Source organism: Amphiura filiformis, chromosome 12 (genome assembly GCF_039555335.1).
Source record: "Amphiura filiformis chromosome 12, Afil_fr2py, whole genome shotgun sequence".
NCBI lineage: Eukaryota > Metazoa > Echinodermata > Ophiuroidea > Amphilepidida > Amphiuridae > Amphiura > Amphiura filiformis.
The window spans coordinates 16,893,331-16,910,827 of record NC_092639.1 but is presented as its reverse complement, the minus strand read 5'-3'; the positions used below and the strand labels follow the sequence as shown (position 1 = coordinate 16,910,827).

The following is a 17,497-nucleotide window of genomic DNA, read 5'->3' as shown; positions in this document are numbered from 1 at the left end:
CCCTGTTTCGAAAACCTGGCTACGCCACTATCGAGAGGAGAGGGATGGGGTTGGATCATTTGTTGTGTCTACCGTCACACTTCTTTGTTTATACCGCTTTCCCAAATTGCAACTCACATTATCATGATTATTGTAATTTCATTTGTCTTCACAGGGACTCTGGACAAGCAGTGGCATAGAGTCGTATGGCTTCATCAAATCAGGCTTAGCGGTAAGATATTATTCCTAAACTTCAACTTCAAATGCCAGGTGTAAATAGCATTGACATCGATAATCACGTGGTTATAACAATCTAAACTGAGGTCAAAAAGGATGACGTGTTTTTGTGCTGGCAACCCAGCACAGTATTAGGCCTGGGTGCTCAATCTCGCCGATTAACTCTTCGGCGTACCTAAGCCACAGACCCACGCCGATGCACATATGCTGAGAAATAAAATACTGTTGCGATATACACTAACAAAATGTGTGTCTGCTCGATGTAAAGCCATGTTCAGTCACCCGTTCATCGGCTTGATCGGCCCGTAACTCCTGCATTTCTCGTAACCGGCTTATAACACTTGACAACAATAGCATTACAAATTAGTGTCCTTGAGTGCGTTGATTCTTTGCCGGATTATATCGACTGATCCTCAAATTGCTCACGGTGAGTAAACTCAAGTAGGTACTACAATAAACATTAATATAAAGGTTTCGAGTAATGAATGACAAACTGCAGAACAAGAAGATGGCAAGATGTTGCGAACTCAATGCCCATAACTGCTCACGATTTCGCAACCAGGGATATGGCTACACTATATTAATTCGTCGGAGTACTGCGGCTTGAAACTGCAAGCCGCAGGAGAGCCATCGAAATGCTCCGAGACGACGACGCCGAGTTAACCGGCGAGATTGAGCACCGGTGCCTTACTTGATCTCAGTTTTCTGTTGTTTCTATTAGTAATTTATGAATAAAATGGAAACTTATGAATATGTAGCAAAAATAAAAGTATCTAATGGTCATGACAAACAGAAATACTATGCAGACAACAGAAATATTGTGTTGATTTTGCATGTTACGGTAAAATAGCCATATATTTTAGGAAAACAAAATATTTTGCTGGTTCTCTTCACTAGCACACCGACCTTGGCAGGCTACAGGATCTATGGACACATAGGATACCATACATGCAGTTTAATATATGTGTTGTATCAGACTAAAACTTGATTTGATAACGTTTGCATCGAAAAAAATTCTCAATTTCATAAAATGTTCATGTCAAACCAATTTGCCATGCACATATTTGGATATTGTTGTTGTTGACACACAGACAGAAGTAGAATGGCCAGAGCTGCAAGTAATAGCTTTCCCAATGTATTACATAGCTGTTGATGAACCAAAATTGTTTGGCATCAAATCTAAAGAGTAAGTAGTATCTTGTTAAAATCATTGTTTAATTGGTCGGAATAGCTTCAAAACCCAACCGTCGTCGGTCGACCGCTGGAACAATATAACGCGGTTCAACCGCTGGTTCTGTCACGGCACCAGTGATCGAACAGCGGTTGTGCTTTGATGCTATCCCTTAACCCCTTAACCTCTAATGGGTAGAACATACTTTATTTTGCTAAAGACTATCCATATCGATATGTCACTAAATATCTGCAATCCAGGAAAAAAATAGTTGCCACACTTGCTCACAATAATTAAAATGTGTGCTATATTATTATGACACCCAAGTGTGACACGTGTTTGAAGTACTGCTCTGTATCCAAACTGCCCAACCCCATCTTTCAATTTTCGAGTGTCTAGCAGACTTACTGACAACATGGCTCTGTCTAACATTAAATTGGAGGAGGTGGCAGAAATAACTCACATGGATTGAACAGAGCGACGCCATTTTTCGGGATTGTAGCTTCGCTCATACATCAATCTTATTGTTTGTTATCTCATTACTCCGTTGCCCTAATTTTACTAATGATGTTTCTTTATTTTCACGTATCACTATATCCATTCAGTCTCTATCCATGCTTTGGATACGACGAAAACCAGGCAGATGTTATGTCTCATAAAGGCTTTGTCTTTGCAACGTATTTATTGCATCCAAAAAGTGTAGGCGAGATTACATTGGCGAGCAAGGATCCCAAGGAACCACCAATCATTGACCCGCATTACCTCGAGGATCCGCACGACGTCAAAGTTATGGCGGAGGTATTTATCGGACGACTTTCGATGTTTATTTTATTTCACAAAATATTAACATTTGTACTCTCAGAAAGAGTCCATTTGAGGCAGAAATATTGAGGTAAAACATGAGAAATGCGTGCCATATAAAAATTGGAGAGGCGAGTGAAACAGGCATGCAATATGTGAAGCACAATATCAACGAACCGTCATCGGCCCGATATCTTCATGGCAGAAAATGCCATGGTAGGTTGAATCCACAGCCACGGATGGCCATTGTATTCCCACCTGTTTAATAGTTTTTAAATGCATAGTAGGCTGAAGGACATCCGACTAAGGCTAATGACAGTAGCCTGTGACTGACCTCTGTACGGTCAGCGAGCATACATTCGCCATTGTCATATGCTTATAGACTGTCTCTACGATAGTCTCCTACACAGCCAGTTTGTGTTAGTCGGTCTGACACTCGTCGATCTTGTATGTTCGTGATAGCCACATATAGTCTGGCCTGAAACTACCTCCACGAGGTTCTACGCTGCGCTATTTAAAATCTTGAATTTTGGTCACTTTTTCAGCTCAAGACGCAAGCTACTCTCTCAAAGCGCAAACTAACGACTATCATATCTGTTCAACACGTATTTTCAAGTGTATGAGACCACATCTGGTTTCTTGAGAAAAAATCATTTACGGGAGATATTCATCATTTTCCAACCCGGTATCCGAAGATTTTCGTCTGATATCAAAATCGTGCATAGCAATTCACGTGTATCGATCCCGTGTATTTATTTGAATATCTCTGCTGCATCAAATAATTATTAGCAAGGCAATGTCGGTGTGCCCCATTCCCAATCTTTCAACGTTGGAGGGTCTCACGGACCTGTTGAAAACATGGCTTTGTCCAACATCGAATGGGGGAGGGGGCAGAGATATACCAAAACACAAGCTTTCATTTTATCAGTGTATTTCTATTTTGAAAACAACGCCTTAAAAAGGCGCTTGTTTGAGCAAATATTATTAAAGTTTGTAATAATCCCTGTTTTTCAGACCTTTCGTTATTTTTTCTGATGTTCATCTATATTCCCTGATATTTCATATTTCTGTTGTGTTTCAATCTATCTTTTGTAGGGCCTGCGTTATGGAAAACGATTTACAGAAACCAGCGTCATGCGGCGTTATGAGTAAGGGAAATAGTACATGTTTATAAACAGTTAAATAAAAAATAAAACAAATGAATAAATAAACAAACAAACACATGAAGTAATGCTGTAAATGGTACTACGTGACTGACATAAAATATGACCAGTCATTTATTTAAAAACGGCATAAATACGTGTTCGCCGATGGAAGAAACATTTTGAAAAAGTACATTGAATATTTCCCATAAGCGGTCGTGATATACTAAAATGCAGCAAACCTTTTACGAGCGCGACTACCGTGATGTTGCAAATTCGGCGTTAACAACGCGTACGGCGCACAGTTCATTCATAAATTTCCACTCGGCAACAACAGATCGCCTCAGCAGCCAATCAGAGACAAGTGCGTGCAACGCAGTAAATATGCGATGTATCCTTACACTACGCGCTCGTCTAAGGTTTACTGCATTTCAGTATAGTAACAATCAAATAAAAAATACGACCATTTAAGGGATGGGATATGAACGTTTGGACAGTATTTATTGTGGGACATTAGAGCACATCAGACATATCGAATTGCATTCTGAATACGAAGAATGTCCTTCTGATATCAAATAATTTTGATTTTTGAAATTCGCAATTTAATACACATTTTATGGCAAATCATTAAAATTGATATTTTTGATATTTAACAGTACTTGAAGTAAACTTTATAAATCTGATGATTTATACTTAAAGTGTATGTAGGTGGGATGAAAAGCCGACGATCAATTGAAAATTTTGACCTTTCGTATTGAAGATAATATATGGATTTTTTTCCAAAACACCACAACAAATTAGGTCTTTTAGGGAAAAAAAATGTATATCTTCAATATGAAAGGTCAAAATTTTCAATTGATCGTCGGCTTTTCCTCCCAGCTACATACACTTTAAGAATATATCATTAGATTTATAAAATTTACTTCGAGGACTGTTATATATAAAAAAATTTGAAAAATATCAAATTTTAATAATTTGTCATAAAATTTGTATTACATGTATATATCGTGAATTTCGTGAAATATTTGATATCAGAAAGACATTCTTCGTATTCAGAATGCAATTCGATATGTCTGATGTGCTCTCATGTCCCACAAAAAATACTGTCGAAACGCTCAAAACGCTCATTCCAGATCCCTTATGCGTTTTATTCACTGTATATAAATAAAAATTGATATCTACAGTGCAAAGCTATTGGATTTAAATATGCCAGGTACAACTGGTGGTGCATTTTCTGACGAGAACTTGGAGAAATACATTCGTAACATTGCCAGTACCGTGTACCATCCCACGGGAACGTGTAAAATGGGTGGCATTGTTGACGAAACAGCTGTGGTCGATTCGAAACTGAGGTTTGTTAATGCTATTTGTATATTTAAGTTAGGTTTTGATAGATATTTAATGGTAATTTTTTAACATAATATTTTGATGGTACTTTAATCATCATTAAAGCCATATTATAACATTTCTTTAAAAATAGATTAGTATTTATTTTCCATAAAATGGTAGCTTTTACTGTCAGATATGTTCCCTTTTAATTTTGAGCCGAACAAGTGAGGTAAAGCAAAGAAAATTGGAATTTACTACTAGCGCCAATGCATGTTACTCCGGCGGTTGTAATATGGTACGATCCTCTGGCATGTGTGTGTGTGTCACGCACGCCGTGTACGTAGTACTGTGTTGACATCGCATACGCGTTCGACTAATATTTCTATCGTAATAATAAAACGCTGATTCAGGCGGTTTATTCAAAATCTCAGATTTTGACAAAACTATAGCACCTGAAGTCTTGATTTTTGCAGAGAATCTTTGTTTACTAAAGTACATTACAATCGTGCAAAAACCTGAATTTAATTTTTTTTTTGAGGGCGTTCTCCTCCGCAAATGTTATAATATGGCTTTAATGCACCATGCCACTGTCGCGATTATGATGTCATCATAAATACAGGGTGTATCGAAATGAAGTATACAGTTTGAAAAATGCCTCTTGATTAAAAAGGTATGAGGTATTTGGTCAACATATTTTAATTGATAGCTGAGCCTGAATCAACATCTTGTCCTCCCACAACTGTAAAATCACTGGCGTGTGACCATTTATAAGGACTTAGTGGGTATTTTTGTGAGCCGTGTAAAAGTGCAGTTGCGCAAAGTCAATTAAAATAACATGAAAATCACAGTTTCACCACTTTCTTTACAGTAATTGACAGAACGTCTGTTCTTCTTGTGGAGCTATCTGAAATCAAAGGTTTTCACAAGTCCTCCTGCATGCAGACCTCGATGAACTCCAGAGACACATAATTGCACAAGTTGACATCCCTAGGCAGGACGTCTCTCATAAGACGTGGTGTGAATCTAGTGGCATTTATCAAACTGTATACTTTATTTTGATACACCCTTTAATATTAGGTATCTTAAAAGATACCCAAAATAAATCTAGTATTGTCGGTTTTTTTTTCAGAGTCCGTGGTATCAAAGGCCTTCGTGTAATCGATGCGTCGATAATGCCACATTCTCTCTCTGGCAACACCAATGCACCTTGTATCATGATTGGCGAAAGAGGCGCAGATTTTATCAAGTTTTCGTGTCCAGATGAATAAAAACACGCCAAGAGGTGAACATATGATGAGAAAAGAAACAAGTTATTTAGTACTTAAAAGCCATATTGTAACATTTGCTAAGAAGGACGCCCTTTAAGACCCATACACGACAGGCTTGCCACCCCCTGGCAAAAAATCTCAGCTACGCCACCTACAATATGGGTAACTCCCTTGTAATAATGTAATAGTTTGTTTACATGGGATTTTTGAAAATCCCCTTGATTGCAATAACAAAACCTGTCAAGACTTTTTATGGATTGGAGAAAATCCCCAGATAACAGAAGTAATCATTTGGGGAATCTAAGAAAAACCCCACGGGCAATGTAAAATGGTTAAGTTTGTAACAGGGTAATAAGGCATGGGAATTCACTGTCCCTTACTATAATATATGTACCTATGATTTCGGGACAGATTTTATCCAAGTGTTGTGTTGTGATTACAGTTACGTGCCTTCAAAGAAAGATACTTACGAAGCAGTCAATTTAATTTGCGTGGTGTAAATGTAATTTGCATCGCCAGGGCAAGTCATCCATCAAAATAGGATTTATATAGGAATCCAGCGCTTCGCGCGGGCTCCCGCTAGTTGAGTAAACGGGAGCGGTTAGTAAACAGGAGTGGTTAGTAAACATGGTAAACGGTGACGATGATAAAACCTGACCTTTGACCTCGGATGACCTTTGCAGTTTCAAACTCCCCAAGTGTCAAGGATTATATTTCTCAAGTTACAGCCTAATATAAGCAACTCAGAATTTGACCTGACCTTTGACCTCATATGACCTTTGCGGTTTCATACTCCCCAAGTGCCGGGGATTGTTTTCCCCGAAATACAGCCCGATTAGAGCTACTTTAAACTTGATCTGACCTTTGACCTTGGATGACCTAACAAATGCAAACTTGTTCTGGCGGACCAAGTTGCACATACCAACCAAGTTTGAGGGTCATGCGACCTGTCAGATCCGAGAATTGACCTTTTCCCCTCTATCCCACAATGCACTATTCCAGGGGGTATGATAGTTCATCAACCTCATAGATCGTGTGCATCCGATGTTCTTTACAATTATTTTGTCTTAATATGGGCATACTGATTCCATATATGCGGATTATCGTAAAGGCCATCGATGTTACTAATTATGCAATTATTGAATACACGAGTGATGCAGTTACGGAGCGATGCAGAACATCTGTGTAAGAGATTATTGTTTACATTTTATTTTCATCTCCGAAAAAAAGTGAAACGGACGCCGACAAAATATCACTGCGTGTCCCGTCATTAGTTTTTGTTCCGCAGGAACATATTGGCACACACTGATCAAAACACCCAGTACCAGTTCTAAGCATATCCTCTGTTTGTAAAACTTGCTTGAAGCATGAATTGTATGTCTGAGAAAGATATTGATATGAGTTAAATGATGTCTCTTGTACACTAGGTTGTCAAATAGTTGCTTGGTTTAATAGTCACGAAAGTGCATGGAGGCTAGGAGATGTAGCAGAGACATTTGCACCCTGGTTAGTATGTAACAAGATAGCTCATTGGTCCTGCTGTATGGCATCACTATGGCCAAGTTCTCAGTTCATTGACCCTTTTCTGTGTTAATGTTATTGGATCTTAATGGATGTGACCCAAACTAACGACAGTATTACAACACTCTCAATACCCAAAGACAAAAATTTTTTCCAATGCAAATTTTGTAACTTCGGCTGAATTTATAAACTATCTATGATTTATAGTCTGCCTTTGCTCAGAATACCTTGACCCACAGCCACGTACCTGCCCTAGATCCACCTGGATTCTTACAGTAGGCCTACTATTATACTGGGTATAATATTGACTGTCATCACAAATGTTACTTTGGTTTAAATTTATCCAACGCTTAGTAAAAGTAACATTTATGAATGTTAAATACCAAGTTGCTCGTATTAATGGTGAACGAAAATCAGTGCAAATATGATTAGCAGCTATAAGCCTTCACATTTACATCATCTGATGTATACATAACAGGAAAGTGTAAAGACTGACCACTGACACAATGATAGTGCATAGGACCTGGCGCAGCACTGGAGTAATACATATCTCAATGCAAAATGATTGAAAGTTTCACTGTCATGAGTCAAGGAAGAGTAGATTTATTTCTTTATTAATACCAGTAGGCCACCAGCGGAACCTTGTCCTTTTTGAGGACTCTTCTTGTTCACCTCTTGGTCTATAAAATGCATACAACGTTAGGTTTCAATAACAGGAAACTTTTTTTTCGCGACGACACCATGTCAATAAGGCATAGAAATGTTGTTTTTTGCCCTCGAAAGGTATTAGTGATCCTGCGCCATTATCATGATTATCGGTGATTCCTTTTTTGTGATGAAGGCACCAGCCGAAATGTCCGTATTCCAGAATGTAATGAACATAACTCTGTACTCCCCCGGGGAGATGATGTATTTTGCGACACTCATGGCCCCCTGGAATAGTGCATGATGGGAAAGAGGGAAAAAGGTCTAGACAGACTCACATATAAATCAAAATAAATACCTGTGAAGTTGAATATACTACATGTACATTAAGAAATGATTTATGCCATGTAATGATTGTATAAATCCATTTGGCAACTGGGTATGCACCATAGCACTATCACTATGGACCACAATGGCCTCATCCTAATGGCTTAGTCCAATAACCTCAATTAAACAATCATAATGCAAAATTTGACATCAAGTTGCAGAGTATGAGGTTTAGTACCCACATTTTCAAAGGTTATTATGAATGTTCAAATGTATTGGGGTTGAAGAACTGTGCCCCTGATAGATGAGTATGTTGTGGATCCTAGTGTATGCAGTATAGGGGAAAATACTTGTTTTACCATGCTTACAGCCCGGTTTACCGCATTAAACAATGATAGTGCAAAATTTGACCTCCATTTACAGAGTACGAGGTTTTGGCTCCCAAATTGTTAAAGGCGATTCAATGAATATACAAATGTATTGGGGTTCAAGAACTGTGCCCTGATAGATGAGCTGTTTTGGACAAAATGTAATAAAATAATTAGTAACCTCTTAATTAATAACAAATTAAGTATCCTATAATTTAAGTTATATTAAAGCCATATTATAACATTTTCAAACAAAATAGATTAGCATTTCTTTGCCATAAAATGTTAGCTTTTACTGTCAGATATATCCCTTTTATTTTTGAGCCGAACAACTACGGCAAAGCAAAGAAAATTGGAATTTACTACCAGCGCACATGTCGCCAATACGTACCACTCCTTCGGTCATGTTATAGTACGACCTTTTGTTGTGTATATCACCGTCCCGCACGCCGTCACGTACTGTGTGTTATGAACATCGTGTATGCGTTCGACTAATAATTCCATCGTAATAATAAAGCGCCGAATCCGGCGTTTTATTCAAAATCTCGGATTTTGACAAAACTACAGCACCTAGAGTCTTGATTTTTGCAGGCTATATTGGTTTAATAAAGTACAATTTAATCGTGTAAAAATGAATTAAAAAAATTCAGTGAGGGCGTCCTCCTCAGCAAATGTTATAATATGGCTTTAATGTTAGAGCTGTTAGCTACAAATGAAAAAATTGTGAAGCTGCATAATAGTGCGGTTTTAATTTTAGAGAGACAACATTTTTCACGGCTCTCTGTTTATACATGCTTATTATGCAGGCACGGCATATTTCCTCGTGTAAACTTGCCATTAATAAAAGTCTACACTCTGAACTTGAACTTTCTGAAAGTTGACTAAATCCTAAGTTAATACCATCGAATCAAGGTATCATAAATAGTCACAATAAAATACAATATCCCCGGGCGCTATAGAGTAGTAGGGAAAGGGGGATACGAGCTCATTTCTGTCATTTTTCTGTGTAACCTTAGATCCATTTTTTCAGGGCAAAATACAGGGGAAAATTTAACAAAAAAAATTACACAGGATTATACAGAACAATAATTTACACAGGATATATACAGAAAAAACAACAACACAGGATTGCAAAGAAAAAACAACAACACCGGATTACACAGAAAAACAACAACACTGGATTACACAGAAAAACAACAGCACAGGATTACACAGAACAAACAACAACACAAGATTACACAGAAAAACATCCTTGCATTTTTAATTCACCCCAATCCAAATTACACGGAAAAATTCTCCCTGCATTTCAACTTATCCAAAAAAAAAATGCAGGGGAAAAATTTCCCCTGCATTTTTTTTTAACCTCTTCATCAAAATCAAAATTGTTTTGATTTTACTTTTAATATATTATTTCACAAAGTTATTCACAAGACCAAATTTGTCTTGATAATTTTTTAACATAGTCATATCTTTTTTTTCAATCGGTGGTTCATTCGTAACAAACTCAAGAGTCTTTTTCAAAACCTCGAACTCCTCTGTCCTTTCAGGAAAAATCCAAGGTGGTCTTAAACACAATCTCATCCTGTATCTATCCTTATACCACCCAATGTAACACATCAAAAGGTTGATTGCCTGGATTCTTACTTTGTTTCCGTTGTAACCGCTAGCAGCAACAAACAGGTTTCCGAGACTAGTACCATTCCACATATAAAAATCTCCTTTGGAAGAGTCTTCCAGTTGTTGGAATATTTCATCATCAGCGAGCTCAAAATAAATCGAATCAGCCATTTTTATTAAAATAAAGATGATCGTAGCATTTTGGATTCTTACGAGCGCTCTTTTGGATTCTCCTGAGAGAAGAATCAGGATGGAAGCCAAGCGTATGACAGAAATTTTGAAAGCCTACAACGATGCTAAAGAAGCAGAATGAGTACAGAAATAAAAAAACCTCTTGTGATTATTAATCACAAGAGGTTTTTTTTGTCATAGTTTACCACATCCATTTCAAAATGGATGTAGCGCCGTAGGTTGCTACAAATGCAAGGTATCCAACACTCATGGAGTCCCACTCAGTCCAAGAGTCCCACCATTTTTTATGACCGAAAAGAGTAAAACCTGGTACACCATCTTCATGGTATTTACCTTCTGCTTCTACTAATCCGTCTTTGCGCCAACTTGTTAAATACGTGGGAATGTTGTCATCAAACACTATCTCAGCTTTCATTTTTGTTTTTTCTTTGTTATGATACCATCTCCAAACGCCGTATGGTTTTCCTTTATCATCCCACATTTCTTTTCGATACTCTCCATACGCTCTTAGGTTCTCAACCAAGTTGTCATCCGTTAAATATGGAATATCCATTTCTTTTTTATTTATACAAAACAAATTTGATTTCTAATTTTTTATTTTCTACGGATTCAATGTACTTCGGAGACTCTCCAAAGCTTCTTTTTTTCCTCTTTCCAGTCCAGCCTGTTCTGCCTCTGTACGAATTTTATGTTCTCTATCAGCCGTAAGTTCAATTAAATCCACTCTGGTTCTATGCTTGATTCCAGCTTTGTGACCTCGATAGTTTTCCATCTCACGCAGTACGTGGTGGAAATCCTCGTTGGACACCAGTCCATCTTCCAGGGCTCTGGAGACAAGATCATTCACCGTGTTCAAACTGGACTCTGCGGTTCTTTTGACGCTTTCGTGCTTCTCGACCTTCTTCATGGTTGCTTTTCCGAGAGCCACGCATGCTCCACTAAGGACACCTCCACAAATTGCTATTCCTCCGAGAGGAATGCTTACGAAAGCTCCACACCCGTGGCCAGAGTTCCGACAGCTCCCGTTCCGCTTCCAACTGCGACGAGTCCTGCTACTTGAGCCGTGTTGTAAAACACATTCCATACTGTTTTGTATTTTCTCCTTAGTTGATCTCTTTGGTCAACTTCCTTTTCGAGGAGTCGCGGATTTCGGATATCTTACTTAGTCGAATTGAACTCCCTGATCCTCTCCTGTGGAAGATCAGGGTACATTTGCGGTGCTGTAGGTTTCTTCATCCTTTTATTTAATTAGTCAATTAGAACTTCATCATCCGTAAAGTTTAAAACGTGGTGTTGCACGAAGTGCTGGATGATCTCCTGTTTGCTGAGGTTCTTTTCGTAAAAACTGGAATTCCCAGCTGATCAATGTCCATGGTGATTCCGATCAAATTTGCTAGAGGGGATATATTGTACATCTCCTTACGTTCGCCATTAACCCAAAAACATAAATTATTAGAGACGTACTCTATCGAAAAATAATTGAGGACATTCGAGTCGATGGTAACTGACGTAGAAAAGATATTTTCTGAGACACCGTTCGTTATCCTGAAACTCACGGAGTTAGCATTCCATAAGATGGTTATCCGCTTGATATTCCTGCCGGTTTGAAATTCCATAAGGACTGTGGACATAGCATGATCTTGTTTTGCCGAAAAGGAAAGGTTCCAGGGTTGATTGATGGAATGTGGTTCATTGAAATAAATTTGCAGTGGTCTACTTAGTCGCATAATTCTCAGATCCTTGCCAGGATTGGGTAGCATTGTAAAATTAGCCCCGGTGATTCCTATTTGCATCGGTTTTGCGTTGAACGTGGTGTTTTGTCCATCTTTGATCTCTATTAGCTTGTTCTCATCCAGATCTATATTCTTCTTAGCTCTAATCGAAACGTAGTGCGTCCCGTCTTCGTTCATCCACACCATGAATCTGCCTAGAACGTGCAAACTTGTGTCGTGCTCATGTCGAACTAAATTGTCCACGTATTTTTTGGTTACAACGTCCTTATCATCCGTCGCTGTTCCCACGTTGGTTATTTTTTCCTCACCCATGTCTAGAGGACCCGTCATGAATCCTCCGGCTGTGTTCAACTTTATGCCGTTTAGATAACTCGTAAGTCTTCCGACTTCCGCCTTTGTGACAGCGTCTTCAGGATCTGTTGCTTCACCTAAATTTGTTATTTTTTCCTCCCATATTAATCCTTCCAGTCATTCTTGCCCCAGTCTTTCTGACGTAGGTTGAAAGATCCTGGACGGTGTTGTCCGAGGGTGGCTTAGTTTTAAATCGTGATCCACGAATACTCATTTTTTTTTTTTTTTTATTTTATCAATAATCGTAAATCCATAGGCTGCTCATGGTTATCCAGTTTTTTCGCGCCCCATCTCCAAACTACTCTGAAGTCAAAATCCAGCTCATGAATGCTCGACTGTGTCAATGCTATCAAATCAGGTTTGTTATAATTTAAGGAAAAATATTCACCGAAAGGATTGTTTAAGAGAGGGATAAACCCGAGTAATTGTGAACCCCTTAAAATACCATCTTTGTCGTTACAATAAAGATTTTTCGAAATATTTAGCTGTCGAAGGTAAATCTCGATCCTTCGGGGTAAGAACTCGATCGCGTGATCTCCTTCATGTTCTCCAGCTCTTAGCCAATCAGAGTTATCAATTCCCAATAGATTCAGCACTTGCTTGGGAAACCAGATTTCATAGTTCTCTGGAATAGTCATAACGATCTTTCCCGTTTCTTCGTTGAGTGCAAATTCCAGTCCGACAATTTCGTCGGTGAACCATTTGGTCAGGGATTCAAAATTCCACAATCCTGGAGGGATAATTATAGGTTCTGAGGGAGATCCTCCTTCAAGTGTGTACCTCCAATCCAGTTCTTTTTTTATGTTGTACCAACCAACTCGTCCGCTGATACTTTTGATTCCGATTTTCAGATTTCCGTTTGTGTTTTCTATAGGTTGACTCAGTCTGTAGGGACCTTCACCAGTAATTGTGACAAACATTTTTCTTTTATCTTTCAATAAAATGAGAACTGGAGGAGTATTCGAACCGACGCACGGTTTTAGTCTTGTGAATCAAGAAATTCAAGTCAACAAAAAAGGAAAATTTTACGTAAGATTTCCCAGTTTGTGGCAAAAGTACAAACTTCTGAGAGTCACGGAAAAAGAGGTGTACGATGACTGGCTCTCCAACCAGATGCAATTTTGGCAAAACCAGCTGAACTTCGCGGTCTGGTGCGCCACGTCAGGATGCGGGTGTCCAAAGAACTTCTCAGTCACAAAGATCCGATGATTCGATCCGTGTTCAGATTTCACGCATATTATCAGATCAGAAGAATCCTGTCGGAAATGTCCTGTCCACTACCCTCGGAGGAATCCTTCAATCCTCTGAACAACGGGATCGACACCCACGCTTACGAAAGAATTTGCAACGAATTTGGAGTGTCCACGAGAGCTAACTGGAGACAAAAGTTCGATCTTTCCAACGGAATGGGTAGTTACTTCTTCAACAAACAATTTTACGACTGGAAATTCGTGACCACCAAAAAATGGTCGAAGCTTATCAACGGAGGAAACTACAGTCAGTCGATGGACTGGAAAGTTCACTTTGATGCGGACAGCTTCGGAGGCGTGGACAAGCAGACTGACAAAATTCTATACATTGAACAGCTGTTCGATCACGATCCGGATATAACCGACAAAAGTATCAGAAAAGGAGATGCCATGGCTGCTATCGGAAGTTTCGTAGCAGACACTTGGAACGAGGGTTTCACACGTGCGGGAGTTTCGAGAATCAACGACTCCATCAGGACTTACACGTGGGCAATTCTCGGATCCCAAGCTCAAGCCAGATCCGGCATCCTGCGTTCCGGCAAGGCGTTCGACGCTCAGAAACAATTTCTAGCAAACGTCGAGGATGCGATCAACTCGGTCGTGGATCTTCCGGACTCGATCGACAGATACCAAAGAACTCTTCAGTACGCTCAAAGCAAACTGGATTTTGTCGTGGGTCACGGACTTTACTTGCTTCCGAGCAATATGGAAATCCTCGTGGGATCCGTAAACGGATACAACAATTTCATCCAAATCGCCACGGATGACATGCAGATAGGGCTAAACTCAAACGTAAACACCGACTCTCGACCGAATGTTGGACCCGTAGGGGGTGCTCCTGAGGAAAGTCAGTTGTTTGAGACGGTTGAAAGTCCACTTATGGTAGAGGAGGTTGAAAGTCCACCCTTAACTGAAGACCTCCCACTAATGCATGATGAGAAAAACTTTCTTTAATTTTGGGAGCAGCCGTTATTGGATCAGCCATCGTATATTTTCGTTAAAATAAAAAGATGGATGTCCCACCAGCCGAAGAAGCAAGTGAAAGGGAGAAACTGATAGAAGAGAGAGAGAAAGCCGCTCACAATATGAGAGTTGAACTAGCATTCACGTTTGTGTGGATGACTTGTCTCGCGGCAAAAATTTGGTGGCTTAAGTAAAAAAATAATCCTTAGCAAAAATAAATGCTGAGGGTTATTTGTTTTTGCTCGTCGTATTACTTTTTCTTTTTCTCGTATGCCTCTGTTACATTTTTGTACAAAATTCCTCCGACCGCGAGAGCAAAGATCCATAGGTGTTCCGCTAGAAATCCTACCACGGATCCGGCTGTTTTCATCACAAAATTTACTACGGCTCCGATGACTCCTGGAAGAGCTATCAAGGCTTTCTCTCCTAATTTTAATAGAAGATTTGCAATCTTTTGCAGTTGATTTTTGAACCAATCTGTCCACGTTTTTGGCTTTGGAGGCTCTGGTGGCTTTGGACCAGGGTCTGGTCCTGGACCTGGTTTTGGAGGCACAGGCTTAGGTGCTGGAGTGACGGCTGAAATTGCTGATTTGGTGGCTAAGAGTATTCCCTCAACAACGGTAGCAATTGTCATACCAATTGCTGTAATCAATGATACGATGGTAACTCCTTGCTCTATAAACAAAGTTTTAAGTCTTTCCTTTAATGTTTTGTCTACATACAGTACTTTGCGAATTGTTTCTCGAATCGCCACAAGCTGATTTCTAAGTTGAGGTTTTATGGCATCCAAGGTTTCTTGTTGAGCATTGTTTTCTTCTTCGAGCCTCTTGATTTCATTTTTAAGCACCTCTTTTCTTTCCTGCTCTGTTTCTGGATTATCTTTTTCTCTTTTTTTTTTTTTTTTTAACTCATTGTTTATTGCAATTTTTGCCTTTGCTATTTCAATTTGTCGTGTGATTGTGTTTGTGTATTTATGTTGTCTTTGAAGGTTTCTCACAGTTCTTGGGGTAAATGAGTTGACATCACCTGGTAGTTCATGTTCAGTGGTTTGCGGTTCAGTAAATGAGGTCTCAGCCTCTGGCGACGCTGCCCTTACATCTTGATCAAATGATGTTTTACCCCCGTCCTCTTGGGTGCTTAATAACAATCTATCGACGCTTTTATTTACTTCTTCTAATTCTACTTCTTCTCCGTTATCTATCTTATTAATCTGAGTCTGTGCTTCACTGACCACATTCAAAGCCGCAGCCTCAACTTCAGGTGATATTTCGGGTATTAATCCTAAGGCTTTGAAAAATTTACTCCTGTCCCAGGTATTTTTGCAGAGTTGACTGCTTGTAGAAATTTTGTGGCTTAGATTTGTGAGTCAATAACACCCATTTTCACCCCATCTAACCCATAAACGACCATCTTTGTCTCCCTCAAATTTATATATACTGATATCTTTTTCCACCTTATTAAATTGTTTGAACGCATTAATACGAGCATCCACCTCTTCTTTGGATGCTCGAGTTTCTTCAGTTAGACCAAGCGGAACTGTGTCTCTCGCCCAATTTGGTCTTTGCCCCTGATTAGGCACCTCAAGAACGCTATGATTAAATGAACTATCAGCAAAGCTGTCATCTTGTTCATCCTGAGGTAATAGAGGACTTTTTTCATCAGCATCAAGATCGTCAATGGTATTCATCGATATATCATTAAATCCATCTGCTGCCATTTTGTTTTTTATTTTACACTTTTTTTGAATGAACTTTGTAATAATAAAAAGAAAGATGGCAACTGAATACGGATACAAATTGGACCCATACCGACAACTTCGCAAAGCGCGAGGAGTTAAAGGTGAAAGACGTAGCATTCGAAATACGCACGTTCCGAGTACCATCGACCAAACCGGAATTCTCACGGTGAGATTTCCTGGTCTTGGAAAAGATGACGTAATATACCCTGGAACGAGTTTTCTTTGGTTCAAGATTGCTCTAAATTCCGCCTCTGGTGGAAATCAAGATCTTAACAGGACTATCGTAAATAATCTCGGAAGAGCGATAGTGTCAAAAATTGAGGTTAAATTGGAAGGACAGAGCATCTTCACTCTGAACGATGCTGATATATTCCTATGCTACCAAGATCTCTGGAAGACGAGCGAGGAAAGAGAGAACGCCGCTGATCAGGGCATCCAGTCTGCGGCAGGTCGAAAAATAAGAATCGACGCTGGTGACAAAGGTACAGATGCCAAGGATGTTGCTGTAGGAAAGTCCTTCGGCGACAACATGTTCTGCATCCCTCTGGACTTTGAGATGCTGAATTCTCATAATCCATATTTCCAGTACGAGATGAAGGACAGGCTGAGTTACGAGCTGACGTTCAACAATTACGGAAAAGTCGTGGTGTCCACGGATACAGCAGCCAGCTATTCCATCTCAGATATTACCCTTGAGTTTGATGTAGTCAATGATCCTGAGCTAGCGATGGCTCTTAGGAACAGGGTGAATGGAAAAAGCGTCGTCATGTACGACAGAGTCATCAGACACAGCAAAGAGTCGCTTAACAAGTCAGACACCGTCTTGAATATCACTCTAGCACCGCGAGCAAAGTCCATGAAAGGT

The 17,497-nt window shown here is 39.4% G+C and overlaps 1 protein-coding gene across 1 annotated transcript in view; it reads left to right on the top strand.

Annotated features, from left to right (window-relative positions):
- The window catches only part of LOC140165877 (alcohol dehydrogenase [acceptor]-like), a 46,693-nt gene extending 37,308 nt beyond the window's left edge, over positions 1-9,385 (top strand). The window contains exons 10-15 of the mRNA XM_072189217.1: positions 155-211; positions 1,308-1,402; positions 1,993-2,185; positions 3,284-3,336; positions 4,515-4,682; positions 5,789-9,385. Coding sequence (XP_072045318.1) covers positions 155-211; positions 1,308-1,402; positions 1,993-2,185; positions 3,284-3,336; positions 4,515-4,682; positions 5,789-5,927 — 705 coding nt within the window. The 3' untranslated portion in view covers positions 5,928-9,385. The remainder of the gene's footprint in view (positions 1-154; positions 212-1,307; positions 1,403-1,992; positions 2,186-3,283; positions 3,337-4,514; positions 4,683-5,788) is intronic.
- Positions 9,386-17,497: the final 8,112 nt, after the last annotated feature.